Genomic DNA, 13,680 nt, shown 5'->3' with positions numbered 1-13,680 from the left:
GGCAGAATCCATTGGGGTGGCTTCCAGGGAAATCTCACAAGAGCCCTGCAAGGGAGCCGAAGGTACAAAACCCCTTCCACACCCTCCCAATTCACCTCAGGCTGCAGAAGAGGATGAGCAGCCGGGGGGGGGGGGCAGAGCTGAACTCAGCCCTCCCTCCCTGGAGAGAGCATGGGAACCTGGCCTGGGGCACAAGGGGGCAGCCCCCCCTGGCATTCTGCTCAGCCTTGCTCCAAGCAGTGGCGGAAGAACCCTCTCTGGCAGGGCAGCCAGTGCAAACTGCGCATGTGCGGCGTCCCTTACAGAGTGCACATGTGTGGTAGCCATTAGGGTTGCTGTGCGAGAGGCAGCCCATGCAGACGCCTGTATGGATGGCGTGTGCCCTCGGCCGCTCTACAGCTGGGGGGAGGCAGGGGCCATCTTGTCACCCCCCCCCCAAGTGCCACCCGGGTCGGACCACCCCTTCCGCCCCCCTCCCCGCCCCAAGGCTCCTTTGCAGTGAGTTGAAGGTTGGAGTGGGGAAGCATCCAGTCTCCACACACACACACACACACACACACACACCCTAATCGTTCTGCTCAAGCCATGCCACAAACAACACATCCGGAAAAGAAATTTAATCCTTTTAAAAAATGGCAGATTATTAAACCAGAACAAAACCAAAACCCCAACCACCACTTTTCCATGGGGGGCAGTTGAAATCTGAGCATGCGGTTTGGTCCATGGGTGGCAATGCCCACCTTGGGCAGAGCTGAGGTGGCAGAGACAGGAGAGAAGTGAATCGCTGGGAGCCCAACAGGGGCGGGTTTCCTCCAGGAAAAGCCTGCAAAAGTGACACACACACACACCCGCATACAGCAAAGGCACTGGAGTGGGGAAGCAGAACTCTCTCGTGCCCACCTTGCTCTGAGTGCATCTCAAACACAACAGCCACTCAGAGACCTTGGCACCAGCCTCCCCCTTGCAGCTAGGCCTGGTGCCCCCAAACTCCAGAGTCAAGCAACCCCCCTGGGGCTGTCAGGGGCTTCTCTGTCCATGTCTCTGAAGCGTTGTGGGTCTCACTCCCCGCACATCTGCTGTGTGGCCCTTGTCTCCTCATCTCTCGGCCTCGAGCGTAGCACTGGTCTTTGGCTCGGAGCTGCCTTGCTGGGAGAGGCTTCCAGGCCAGCCTGTCGGCTGCAGAGGGTGGCTGGCAGTCCATGCACCCGGCTGCCCAGGCAGGGAGCAGGCCGGCCAGGGGAAGGCTCCGGGCTGGGGCAGTGGGGGCGGCGGAAGGGGAGGAGAGGTGGCTGCCTCCGAGGCCTTGAGGCGGGAGAACATGGCGAGGGCCTCGGGGAAGCTGGGCGGGGTGGCAGGCGTGTTGGCAGGCGTGCACATCTGCAGGGAAAGAAGACAAGAGGGGGAGGTCAGAGCGGGTGCCCCCCAGCATTGCCACGGAGCCATCCTTCCTGTGGCAGAGTCGCAATCATGACAAAATCCCGGACTCCCCATCCCTTTGGCTCAGCTTGTTTGACGCCGGAGAAAAACAAGGCAGAGGATGTTGGGCAAAGCTTGTCTCGAAGGAGGCTGAGCAGCTGCTAGGCATGCAGAAGGAAGAAGGTCCCCAGTCCTGCCCCAATTGCAGCAGCCCTGGGGGGTTGGGGGGATTGGGAGAGGGAGACCCAACGAGGCTGAGAGTTGGAAGAGTCAGGACAGAGAAAAGAAGCTCCTTCACACAAGACATAATTAAACTCCTGAAGGCCAACCTAGATGGCTTTAGAACATGGACAGGCAACCTGAGGCCCGGGGGCCGGATGCGGCCCAATCGCCTTCTAAATCTGGCCTGCGGACAGTCCGGGAATCAGCGTGTTTTTACATGAGTAGAATGTGCCTTTTTATTTAAAATGCACCTCTGGGTTATTTGTGGGGCCTGCCTGGTGTTTTTACATGAGTAGAATGTGTTGGGTTTGGAACTTAACAGGTTAAGTTCTTCCCAGGATGCCACACCATTCTGACGTCAGTTTTGGAAGCTTGGGAGGAGCTTGGGAGGAGTTTGTCAGTCCCACTCGGTATTTTGTGGGGAAAGGATGCAGTTTTGTCATGGCTGCAAATAGTCCTGGAAATTCCTATGAAATGTTGGAATAAAAGCTGTAAATAGACAAACCTGGACTCTGTGTGTTTGTCTGAGAGCTGAGACAAGCTACGTGACAGTTCTACACCGCTGTGCGAAGCTCTGCTGAGTCGTGACGGAAAGCCGCAGCAGAAGTGTGCCGGGCGGCCATAAATTGCTAATTGAGGTTCGCAAATCAATTAGCGGGAGTCACGGATATAAACAAATAGCCACAGGTTATGGGTAACCTAAATCACCTATCGTAAAACTGTCACGGAAGAGCTGCCGGGAGCTGAGAAATCTGCGGTGTCTAGCAGAGGAGCACGGAAGCAAGCAAGCTGAAAGACGCTGTTGCTGTGAGCTGAGAGCTGTGCCTAGCGTTTGAAGGCAAGCTGATGTCGATGCCTGAGACAGCTTTGAGTCCTGCCTGAAGTGGTGAGGCAGTCGATCTCAGCTGGGAGCTGACCTGCTAGACCGGGAGCTGGAGAGCGGCTGTTTGTTTACGTGAGTACGCTGGGCCCCGGGGGAAGATGGCAGATGGCCAGGAGGTGATTCAAGCTCCGTTTGAACAGCTTGAGGAACTCACCGCCCAAGCGTGGAATACCTGGGCAAGATGGGTGAGAGCGTGGTTTATAGCCACGGAGGTTTGGGACATTTCCCAGAGGGAACCAGTGCAACTGGTGGACAGAGATGCAGGAAGGCTGAAGTCTGTTTCTCTGGAGGAGAAAATGCAGAGGGAGAAAGCTATGAGAGCTGAAGTCTGCATGTTGAGAGCGGGTGTTCATGCTAATTTGCAACATCACCTGGATGGCGTTGAATCTGCGTGTGAGGCCTGGAGTGTGCTGAAACGTCTGTGTGAAGGCTCAGCAGGAGGCCTAGGGCAGATGGAAGCTGAAAGCCTAGAGATGGCTGGAGCCCCTGTTCCTGATGATTTAGCCTCAAGGAGTGCTAGTGAGCAAGTCGGGGGGGCGGAAAGTTCCAAAGGCAAGTTTGAAAAGTTTTCCACTGAATCTGCTGGAATGGAGCGGCAGTTCAGGGGGGGCGGATCTGGCAAGGAGTGCTTTTCCAGAAGAAGGAGAAGGAGGCCAGCTGGGAGGAGCCCCAGGCAGTGTTTTTCCACTGAAGTTCGTCGTTGCTACATTTGCAAGTCAGCTGACCACGTACGCCGAGACTGCCCACAGAGAGCAGCTGCACAGGAAGGTTTCAAGGACACTTCTCATGGGAAACAGGCGGGTTTCCATGGCAACCGGTCTGGAAAAACAACCAGGCGTGAGACTGAGGCTGGTGGACGTGCCAGGTGCCAGGAGGAGACGTATCAGATCACGGCTAGTCTGGCGTTGGCTGAAGACAGCCGTGGGACAAGCCAAAGGCTAAGTTTTGTTATTGACTCTGCAGCTAATCGCAATTTGATTCCAGAGACACCTGCAGTCGAGAGGTGGAACTGCACGGCAATTCCTGCCGGGAAAACTGTACTGTTTGCAAATGGACAGAAAAGACAAATGACTAATGCTGTAAATTTGCATTTTTGTGTTTTACAGGAAACGTTGGAGTGTTGTACTGTTCCTGGGATGCAACACTGTCTTTTATCTGTGCCTTATTTACTGAAAAAGGGATTTACGGTTTGTTTTCAGGGTGATGTGTGCACAATCTCCAAAGGAGGGAGGATGCTTGCCAAGGTTAAAAAGGGGCAGAATGATCTCTTCATTCTTAAAACGTCTCTGGAGGGTGGTGGGAAGGTTGAGAAAGCACAAGCACTGCGTGCTACAATTCCCAATCATGATTCATGCGTACATGCTTGGCATACACGTACAGCTCATAGTTCTCTTGAAGAACTACAGGTGCTGCCAGAAGTTTCCAATGGTTGTAAGATCTCAGAATGTGGACATGCTGTAAGTTGTGAAACTTGCAAACTGGCAAAGGTAAAAGGATGCAGTTATCCAAAGGTTGAAAGGATAACAACAAGGCCTTTTGAACTGGTTCACATAGATTTGTGGGGTCCTGTAAAGGAACCAAGTCTGGGAGGGTCAAGGTTTCTGCTCTCGATGCAGGAGGATTTTACTCAGAATTCCTGGATACATGGTCTCAAATCCAAGGATGATGCAGCACAGCTGATCAAAGGGTGGATTGAGGAGGTGGAACAAAGGTTTTCCACCAAAGTGCAAGCTGTCACAAGTGACAGAGGAGCTGAGTTTACAGGTTCTGCTTTGCAGAAGTACTTTCACAAGAAAGGGATACGTCACACAGTGACTTCACCCAATGAGAGGGGAGTGTCAGAGCTCAAGTGTCAGGCTCTGGTTAAAACTGCACAGGTGTTGCTGGAAGACTCTGGGTTACCTCCAAGGTTTTGGCTGGAGGCAATCAAGTATGTAAGCTTCACCTGGAATCGCACCTACAATTCCATGGTAGGGGACACACCGTTTGGGTTGTTGCATGGCAGGAAACCCCAGATTCATTTTTTGCGTATGTTCGGGTCACGTGCGTCTGTGCCGGTACCTGCTGCTTTGCAGGGGCCAGATGGATCCAAGTTCCGAAAAATGATCTTCTGTGGGTATGAGCCAACAGCAAGTGCATGGAGATTTGCATTTCCATCAGGTGATCAGAGTAAGTTACTGATCAGTAAACACGCTGAGTTCTATGAGCAGGATAAAAAGACACAAGCTGCTGTCAAGCGTGATGTTCTTTCAGAGTGTCTCTCAGAACAGGAAGATTCTGAGGGGGAGGAAGAAGAAGCTGAGTCTGATGATGACGATCAGGTAACTGACCAAAGTCAGGAACAGGAGGAGGTATCGGTAGTTTCTCCACAAGATGTAAGGAGAACACCCAAAAGCGAGCCTAGTTCCCCTGTGAGTGTAATGGAGAGGATTCGAAAACGTTTTAAGTCAGAGGGGGAATCCCGTGATGCTGAGGACACATTTCCTGGTGGCAGTGAGTCAGAGGTAACATCTGAGTTTATGCCCAGAAGGTCTAGTCGCACAACAAAGGGCATTCCACCTGAAAGATACCAGGCAACATGTGCGTGGGCGAGATTCGCACAGTGTGATTCTGGGAGTGTTGAAAGGGTTCAACAGGTGCCTGGGAAAGATGCTGGGAAGGAGCACAAGGCAAAGGGTAAGGTGTTGAACTCAAAAAGGTCTTGTCAGAATGTGCGGCAAAGGGGGGTGTTGGGTTTGGAACTTAACAGGTTAAGTTCTTCCCAGGATGCCACACCATTCTGACGTCAGTTTTGGAAGCTTGGGAGGAGCTTGGGAGGAGTTTGTCAGTCCCACTCGGTATTTTGTGGGGAAAGGATGCAGTTTTGTCATGGCTGCAAATAGTCCTGGAAATTCCTATGAAATGTTGGAATAAAAGCTGTAAATAGACAAACCTGGACTCTGTGTGTTTGTCTGAGAGCTGAGACAAGCTACGTGACAGTTCTACACCGCTGTGCGAAGCTCTGCTGAGTCGTGACGGAAAGCCGCAGCAGAAGTGTGCCGGGCGGCCATAAATTGCTAATTGAGGTTCGCAAATCAATTAGCGGGAGTCACGGATATAAACAAATAGCCACAGAATGTGTGCTTTTATTTAAAATGCATCTCTGGGTTATTTGTGGGGCATAGGAATTCCCCCCCAAAATATAGTCCGGCCCCCCACAAGGTCTGAGGGACAGTGGACCGGCCCCCTGCTCAAAACGTTTGCTGACCCCTGCTTTAGAAGAAGATGAGACCAATTCACAGAGAAGAGGGCAATTGGTGGCTCCTAGCCAGGACGGCTATGCTGGGTCTCCATGGTCAGCCATGCTTCTGAAGGTCCACCGCTGGAAACTACAGGAGGCAAAAGTTGCTCTGTGCCCAGGTCTCCTGCTTGTGGGTGGATTCCCCCGGGGGGGTCTGGCTGGCCACTGGGAGAACAGGATGCCGGCTTTGGGCTTCCAAATTTCACCAGCGGCCTGCATGATGCCAAAAGGCAGCCCCCACCCCACCTCTTGACTTTGAAGTCCTTGTTGTGGCGCCCCTCGTTGCCCAGTGCGGACAAACCGGGCGCGTTCCCCTCAATCCTGCCTCTGGTTGCTGGACCAGGTGGGCCATTGGCCTGATCCAGCAACAGGCTCTTCTTAGGTTCTCTGCAGACCAAGGGGGGTAAGCAAGCACGCCTCTCTCCTGCCTGCCCCCCATCCACACTCAAAACTCACTTCCAGGTTCTGGAAGCCCTGTTCCAGTGGTGTAGCGTGGGTTGTCAGCACCCGGGGCAAGGCAAGTAATTTGCGCCCCCTAACCCGTGGATTTGCGCCCCCTAACCCTAACCCCCAGGTGTTGCGCCCGGTGCTGCCGCCCCCCCCCCGCACCCCACACGCAACGCCACTGCCCTGTTCATCCCATAAACATCTCAAGGAGGAAACGTTTTGCAGGCCACTTACCATCTGATGGTGGGGATGGCTGTAGGGGATGCCAGATTCTTGGAAGAACGTGCTGAGAGCTGTCTGTAGAAAGAGGGGAAGCGGGAAGAAGCGGTAACCCGAGTGTTGCTGGCTGGCCTGCAGTCCTGTGCCTAAGATGCTGTTAAGATTGATGCACAGATGCGCACATGCACACAATTAAAGGGCCAAAAGCAATTCCAGTCAGAGTCTCTAGCTGTTTTTGAACTACAGCTCCCATCATCCCTAGCTAGCAGGATCAATGGTCAGGGATGATGGGAATTGTAGTCCAAAAACAGCTGGAGACCCAGGTTTGGGAAACCCTGCTCTAGAGGCAGCTAGGTAGCTGGGGAAAGAGACGGTGTGGCGTAGTGGTTAGAGCGGGGGGGGGGACAAGGGTCTCAGCCTAGGCGACCTCACAGGGCTGTTGTGGGGATTAAAGGAGGAAGGGGAGAGCCATGTATGCCGTCTTGAGCTCTTTGGAAGTAAAAGGTGGGATATAAATGAAAGGATGAATGAAGGCTGGAGGGTTGCCCCCCCCAGAGCACAGTAGGGAGGTGGTGGTGGAACACAAGGGAGCCCCCACCCCGCAAGGTGAGGAGGGGGATAATCTCAGTCCTGGTTAGAGCAGGGTTTTAATGGGAGGCTAGACCTTTAATAGGATCCCCAGATGCTAGAATGTGTCCTTTGCTCTTTGACTGAGCAAACCGAAGACTCAATATTTGAATTCCCTTCCTTCCCTCCCTGCAAACAAACACACTTCCTCCAAAAGCAAGTAGCTTCTAGCAGAAGCCAGGAGAAAGTTCATGAGCCTTTGGAAGTTCTGTTGGTGGGGTTTGCAAGGCATTTTTTTGCAGGGGGAGGGGGATGTACAGGTGCATTTATTTTACCTGTCTTGCATTTATATCCCATCTTTCTTCCATGGAACCCGAGGGAGCAGCTACATTTGCGGTCTCCAGCTGGTCCCCCATCCAGGCACTGATCAGCGCTGCTCTTCCTCTAACCGGGATCCCCAGCTGTTGTTGGACTACAACTCCCATCGTCCCCAGCTCCCAGGACCAGCGGTCAGGGAGGATGGGAGTTGTAGTCCAGCAGGGTTGCTGGGTCCGGATGCCTGGAATCCTGCAGGGCGCTGCTGGAATGTGACCTGCATTTTATGACACGTTATTGTGCATTCGTCGGAAACACCGGGCTTTTCTGGTCGGAACTTTCCTCTCTCTTTTCTCTTGCATCTCCCCCATCCCGGTCCGGCCTCGGACACCTGCTACTCAACGAGGCCACGTAAACCGGTTGGGGCATGGATCAGGCCCGGCTGGCTGGGGAGGAGGAAGGACCTCGCTCTCTCCCCGGCTAGGCGCACGCATTTAACCCAGCTGGAGATGGGAAAAGTGGCCCCCGCAAGAGCGCGATGGGCAGGCACTCTGCCCATGCCCCGAGGGCGGAATCCCGCTCCGATCCTACCAACCCCACACGCCCCTTGCTTCCCACCCCCAATATTAGACCTTTCCCAAGCCGAGAGGGGGCTCAGCCCCCCGGTGGGCGCGCCTTTCCCTCGCGGCCCACCTCGTACTGCCAGTGGGCGGCCTGCAGGAGCTGCCGGGCTTGGTCCGCGGCGCAGCCGGCCGCCACCACGAACTGGCCGATCAGCAGCTGCTGCTTCAGCTCCTCCGAGGCGCCGCTGCCCCCCGACGCCGAGGCCATGGCGCGCCTTCGCCTTCTCGCGCTCCGCCGTGCAGGGCCAGGCGCGGCGGGGCAGCCGGAGGGGGCGGCCCGGCGGGCGGGGACGCTGCCCGCTGTGCTCCGCCTCCGCCTCCGCCTCCGCCTGCTCGGCCCAAGCGGCTGCGCGCGGCGCTGCCGTCCAAGGAGAACTGCCGCGCCGCCGGCTTCCCGAGAAGGAGCCTCTCTGGGCACGACGGGCCGCCCTCTGAGCATGTACAGAGTACCTCGAGGGGGGGTGTTGCAGCGGAGATGTCATAGGGAAGAGAGAGGAGGGACTGGGGCTCTGCTTCTCCTGCGCCTCTGGACGCGCGCACTCTGCGCTGGCACCGCAAAAGCCGCGCGCTGGACGGGTCTGCCCTTCTTTACTTAGGCAGGGGTCAGCAAACGTTTTCAGCAGGGGGCCGCTCCACTGTCCCTCAGACCTTGTGGGGGGCCGGACTAGATTTTGAAGGGGAAAAAATGAACGAATTCCTATGCCCCACAAATAACCCAGAGATGCATTTTAAATAAAAGGACACATTCAACTCATGTAAAAACACGCTGATTCCCAGACCATCCGAGGGCCGGATTGAGAAAGCGATTGGGCCGCATCCGGCCACGGGCCTTAGTTTGCCTACCCATGGCTTAGGGGGACAAGGCTCAGCCCCCAGGGCCGCTTGGGATACTGACGTTTTCCCCAGTGGCGTGTTCCTGAACCTACACAGAGTGCGTGGCCAGTCGACCCCGCACAACATTGACGGGCTGTCCGGTGTTACAGGAATTCTAAGGTCTGATATATATAGAATAAATGTTCATAAATGTACAAGGCAATAACATACATAGGTATATAAATTACATGTCTGAAATAGTACAGGAGAGCAATCCTAAAGGCATTTTGACTCTCCCAAATTGACTTCAAATATTTCTCTGCAAGGTGGAAGGAAATGGGAAAAGCTTTCGAATGGTCTTTGGACTGTAGGGCCTTACTGTAAATACAGTCTGCAAGTACCTGTTAAACTGAGCACACTATCAATTTGTGTAAGACAGGCATGTCCAAAGTCCATTTTGGGGGCGTAATCCGGACCGCTGGTCGGTTTAATCCGGCCCCTGCAGGGTAAAAACTTCAATCCTAAAAAAGCTCTACAACTTTGTTGGCTCTGACGCATGTTCACTTCATCAAATGTGGCCCTCTTTGAAAAAAGTTTGGGCACCCCGGGCATAAGGGATTCAGCAAGTATTTACCACCCCAAAGGAATTGCCAGGCTACCCAGAAAATGCAATCATAAGGCAGGCATGTCCAAAGTCTGATTCGGGGGACTAATCCGGCCTGCCGGTCAATTCAATCCCACCCCTGTGGCAGTTTAATTCCTGGGGTAAAATCCTAAAAAAACTCAACAGCTTTGGTTGGCCCTCATGCATGACCACTTCACCAAATCTGGCCTTCTTTGAAAAAAGTTTGGACACCTCTGAGATAAAGCATTATCAGGTATTCTGGCAGACAGGAGAGAAACAACACACTCAAATTTCTGCTGGGGACCACCTCTTTCTGCAGTGTATGTACGAATGATGGTTTGGTTGGGTGGTCTTGGGCTATAGGGTGGACAATTTCAAAAGTCTATATAAGAGCTTGCGCACCATTGTTCTGGGTTCCTCTACTCCCTCCTGCGTGTGGTTCTGAGCACTCTGTTGCAACAGTTTAATAAAGATCAGGCTTACTAGCTGCTTTGCTTCTCAATATTCTCTGCTTGGCCTGTGTTATTTTCTCCTACCAATAGAGAACCTACATAAGGACTCTAAACGGGCTCTTGGGTACCCCATAAAGGGAAAAGGAGCAGCTTTTTCTTATGACGGGATGGATGGGCCCGTTCATAGCCCTTCGCTGCCCCTGCCACGCCATTCTTCCACAGCCTCCTTTGCGGAGCCTCCTTTGTGGCGGCGCCCTGTGCTCTCCTCCAAGATCATGGGCAGGAGAGTCACACTATTAATGCTTTTTTAAAAGAAAATCTTTATTAATTTTCACATAGACAAATATACATAACATATAATACAAAAGATGATACAAATGAATAAAAACAAGAAAAGTTAGAAAAACAAACAAATACAATATATTACACTTACATGACAAATTAAAATATGTAACTTCCAATAATTATCATTATACTACTTATGTATATCTATATACAAAATAAAATCATATGAATCTGTGCAAGGAATACAGAGTCACACTATTAATGCTAATGATGACGAATGATGGTGCTGCAGGAGGAAATCAATAAGGTATTGGTTTAATTCAGCCACTTCACTTGATTTAGAGAGATCCAGGCGAGCACAACCAAAGGAGATCTCTGCTCTGTGATTCCTGCTGTTATGTACTTCATTCAGGGGGTTGGACCAGATGACCCCTGAGGGTCCCAATTCTTCGCCCCGCCGCTTTCTCTAGCGCTGGGTCGACTACATTACCCAGAAGCCTTTGCTTTGTTGTCCTACTTGTTGCGGGGCGGGAACGGATACAGCTGGACTGACAGGTGGAGCCAACCAGTGAGCAAAGATCCTGCGCGGGCAACCTTGCCATATTAGGTAAGAGGACTATCCGGCAGGGCCAATGAGCTTGCAGAGGAGGCGGGCGCAGGGAGGGTCCCCGTCACGTGGCGGCTCCAGGGCAGGGAATCCGGCCAGTCTGGCAAAGGGCGGCTCCTGCCGGCTTCGGAACCGCTGCTGCGCGCAGTTTATAGGGCGGGCGAGTGAGGAGGGTCCTCGGCCGAGGCCTGCATTTCTGGGCTCTTGTGCAGGACTTTCACAGAAGCATAGAATTGTGGAGTTGGAAGGGAAACCCAGGGGCCATCTAGCCCAACCCCTCGCAGTGCAGGAATCCCGTGTTCTGCTCTCTGTCAGCTGTCATCCAGCCTGGTGATACGAGCCCAGGGCAAGCGCCTGGAGCCCCTGTAATCTCGCGCACCGCTTGGTGGGGGCTGTAACAATATATACCGTATGGAAAAGTTACAGATAGGTAGCCGTGTTGGTCTGCCATAGTCAAAATAAAAAAATTCCTTCCAGTAGCACCTTAAAGACCAACTAAGTTAGTTCTTGGTATGAGCTTTCGTGTGCATGCACACTTCTTCAGATACACTGAAACAGAAGTTGCCAGATCCTTCTATATAGTGAGAAGGTGGGGAGGGGTATTACTCAGAAGGGTGGTGGGAATGGGTGATTGGCAGATAGCTGAGATGAACCTGTTGACGACTCTTAACGACTGCAATAGGTCTTACAGGAAAAGGCAAGGGGTGAGAAGGTGAGAAATGGCTTAGTCATGTATAATGTGAATTGCAACTCATTACCAAACTCAAAACCATGGAGAGACCTGGTCTGAACAGAGACATTGGATTCTTATCTCATTATACATGACTAAGCCAAAATGCAGCAGTCTGATTGGTCCTAGAACAATAGGCTTCAGAATGCAGCAGTCTGATTGCTTCATTCTGGATCCTATTGTTCTAGGACCAGTCTGATTGGTCCGCAGGAGCCACCCAATCCAGCTCCAGGTGGAAGTGAATCCGCAACCTGATTGGCCTACAGGAGAATCCCGGAATTAGCCAATCACATGGGGCCCATTGTGTAAATAATGTATATAAAGCAGACATTCTGGGAAAACTTCCATTCCTTCCTCTCTACTATGAGCTGAATAAAGAGCATGAAATCCACACTCGACTCAGAGTATATTTCATGTTGACTTCAAAAACAGGACAGAAATTGTTGTTGTTTAGTCGTGTCCGCCTCTTCGTGACCCCACGGACCAGAGCACGCCAGGCACTTCTCTGTCTTCCACTGCCTCCCGCGGTTTAGTCAAACTCATGCTGGTAGCTTCGAGAACACTGTCCCACCATCCCGTCCTCTGTCGCCCCCTTCTCCTTGGGCCCTCCATCTTTCCCAACATCAGGGTGATAGATAATTTATTGCGGTCAAAGACCAGCTCGCATAACAATAAAAACAGTGTTCCTAAAGATAAAATATACAATCAGAGCAGATTGCATCAATAGCTCATGAGTTAAAATTGAGATATATACATACACCCGTACAACTGAGATTTGGGCTACCATAAAAATTGACCCTGATTTCCTTCAGAATGGAGAGGTTTGATCTTTTTGCAGTCCGTGGGACTCTCAAGAGTAATTAATACTAGGATGTCTCCCCCTCAGTTCAGGGTGGGAAACTCTACATTCTTCCATAAACAGCTGAATTGTCACTTTAAACTACATTTTACAAAAGCAAATACATTATTACTGAATTTTCAGGTTGACCTAAAAACCAAGCTCGAGGAATCTGCGCTAAATAAACTCACTTCACCTCCCTCCCCCCCCCCGCCACGTACAGAGTGGAATCTCTACCTTTTCCTATCTCTACCGTCCCGCGCTGCCATTGGCTGAGGGTCAGGCCCCGCCCCGCGCCTCCCACGCCCTCCCATTGTTGTGTTTTCCTCTTCTCCCCGCGCGGCGCGGCGCCTCCTGGGGGTTGTAGTCCGCGGACGGGCTCCTCTTCCGCGGCGAACCACGCGACGAGCCTGGGCGCGAGGACTCTCTTTCCCGTGGTGCCCCGCGCGGGAGCGGCCTGCAGGCCTTGACGGAGTGTCTGAGGGGTCTTCGCTGAGGGAGAAGAAGAGGCTTCGCCCGAGCCGCCCGCCGACCAGACCCGCCGACCGCCATGGGCTCCCTGCTCAGCCGCCGCATCGCCGGCGTGGAGGACATCGACATCCAGGCCAACTCGGCCTACCGGTACCCGCCCAAGTCCGGTGAGGCCCGGCCCCCCCCGCCGCCCCCCCCGCCCCGCCCCTGGTGGGCCCAGAGCCCCGGGAAACGAATAATAATAATAATAATAATATTGGTAGTAGCGGCCCCTCTTTCTCCTCAGCTTCCCTTCCCCGGTTTTTGTGGGGGGGGGGCTCTCCCCCTCCCCCAACCCACAAGGGGGGGTCCCTCTTATTCCCTCAGCCTGAGAGGAAAAGCGGCTTCGTTTCTCGGAGCGGCCGCCGGGGCTCTTCCTGGGTGGCGGGGGGTTGGGCTAGATGACCCCTGGGGGGCCCTCCGGCTGCCATTCCTGCATTGCAGGGCCTGGGGCTGCCGCCGTCGCCCCCGCCGTTCATTCCCCCCCCCCCCGAGGATCGCACGGGCCTTTGGGATCGCGGGAGGGCAGCGCAAAGCAACAGCGCAGTTTAATTTCTGGATAACAATTTATTGATTTTCCAGAAAGAACAGTAACAAGGACAATACCAAAACAAAACAGATTGACTTCCGTGGGGAGGCAACCTAAGGCCCGGGGGCCGGATCCGACCCAATCGCCTTCTCAATCTGGCCCCCAGGGAATCAGCGTGTTTTTACATGTGTCCTTTTATTTAAAATGTATCTCTGGGTTATTTTTAGGGCATAGGAATTCGTTCATTCCCCCCCGAAAAATATAGTCCGGCCCCCCACAAGGTCTGAGGGACAGTGGACCGGCCCCCTGCTGAAAAAGT

General features: G+C 53.2%; 2 protein-coding genes across 4 annotated transcripts in view; one reads left to right on the top strand and one right to left on the bottom strand.

Annotated features, from left to right (window-relative positions):
- Nucleotides 1-13,680, top strand: part of MGRN1 (mahogunin ring finger 1) — a gene marked incomplete at its 5' end in the record, with an annotated part of 82,230 nt that overhangs the window by 52,417 nt on the left and 16,133 nt on the right. For 2 of the 3 annotated variants that reach the window (XM_082199761.1, XM_082199762.1), the window contains one exon: nucleotides 12,767-12,960. The exons of the other annotated variant lie outside the window; for it this stretch is intronic. In XM_082199761.1, the coding sequence (XP_082055887.1) occupies nucleotides 12,873-12,960 (88 nt within the window). Of the gene's footprint in view, nucleotides 1-12,766; nucleotides 12,961-13,680 lie in introns of those variants that run through there. 3 annotated transcript variants of the gene reach the window in all.
- On the bottom strand, nucleotides 603-8,204 carry UBALD1 (UBA like domain containing 1). Its single transcript, XM_082199957.1, has 3 exons — nucleotides 8,043-8,204; nucleotides 6,483-6,545; nucleotides 603-1,377 (listed from the first exon to the last, which is right to left on the bottom strand). Exons 1-3 carry the CDS (start codon nucleotides 8,178-8,180, stop codon nucleotides 1,096-1,098), a joined length of 483 nt encoding a protein of 160 aa, XP_082056083.1. The 5' UTR covers nucleotides 8,181-8,204; the 3' UTR covers nucleotides 603-1,095.

This window comes from Podarcis vaucheri (genome assembly GCF_965113315.1).
Source record: "Podarcis vaucheri genome assembly, chromosome: 14".
NCBI lineage: Eukaryota > Metazoa > Chordata > Lepidosauria > Squamata > Lacertidae > Podarcis > Podarcis vaucheri.
Note: the sequence above shows the minus strand (reverse complement) of the source record. Positions and strands in the feature narration are given on the sequence as shown.

What these genes read in the sequence shown, in the direction of transcription:
- UBALD1 (XM_082199957.1), bottom strand. Translation starts at nt 8,180, where the DNA reads ATGGCCTCGGCGTCGGGGGGCAGCGGCGCCTCGGAGGAGCTGAAGCAG. An exon ending in CCGCCCACTGGCAGTACGAG is followed by an intron (nt 6,546 to 8,042) that starts GTGGGCCGCGAG and finishes CTCTTTCTACAG; the next exon opens with ACAGCTCTCAGCACGTTCTT. An exon ending in GCCATCCCCACCATCAGATG is followed by an intron (nt 1,378 to 6,482) that starts GTAAGTGGCCTG and finishes CTTTCCCTGCAG; the next exon opens with ATGTGCACGCCTGCCAACAC.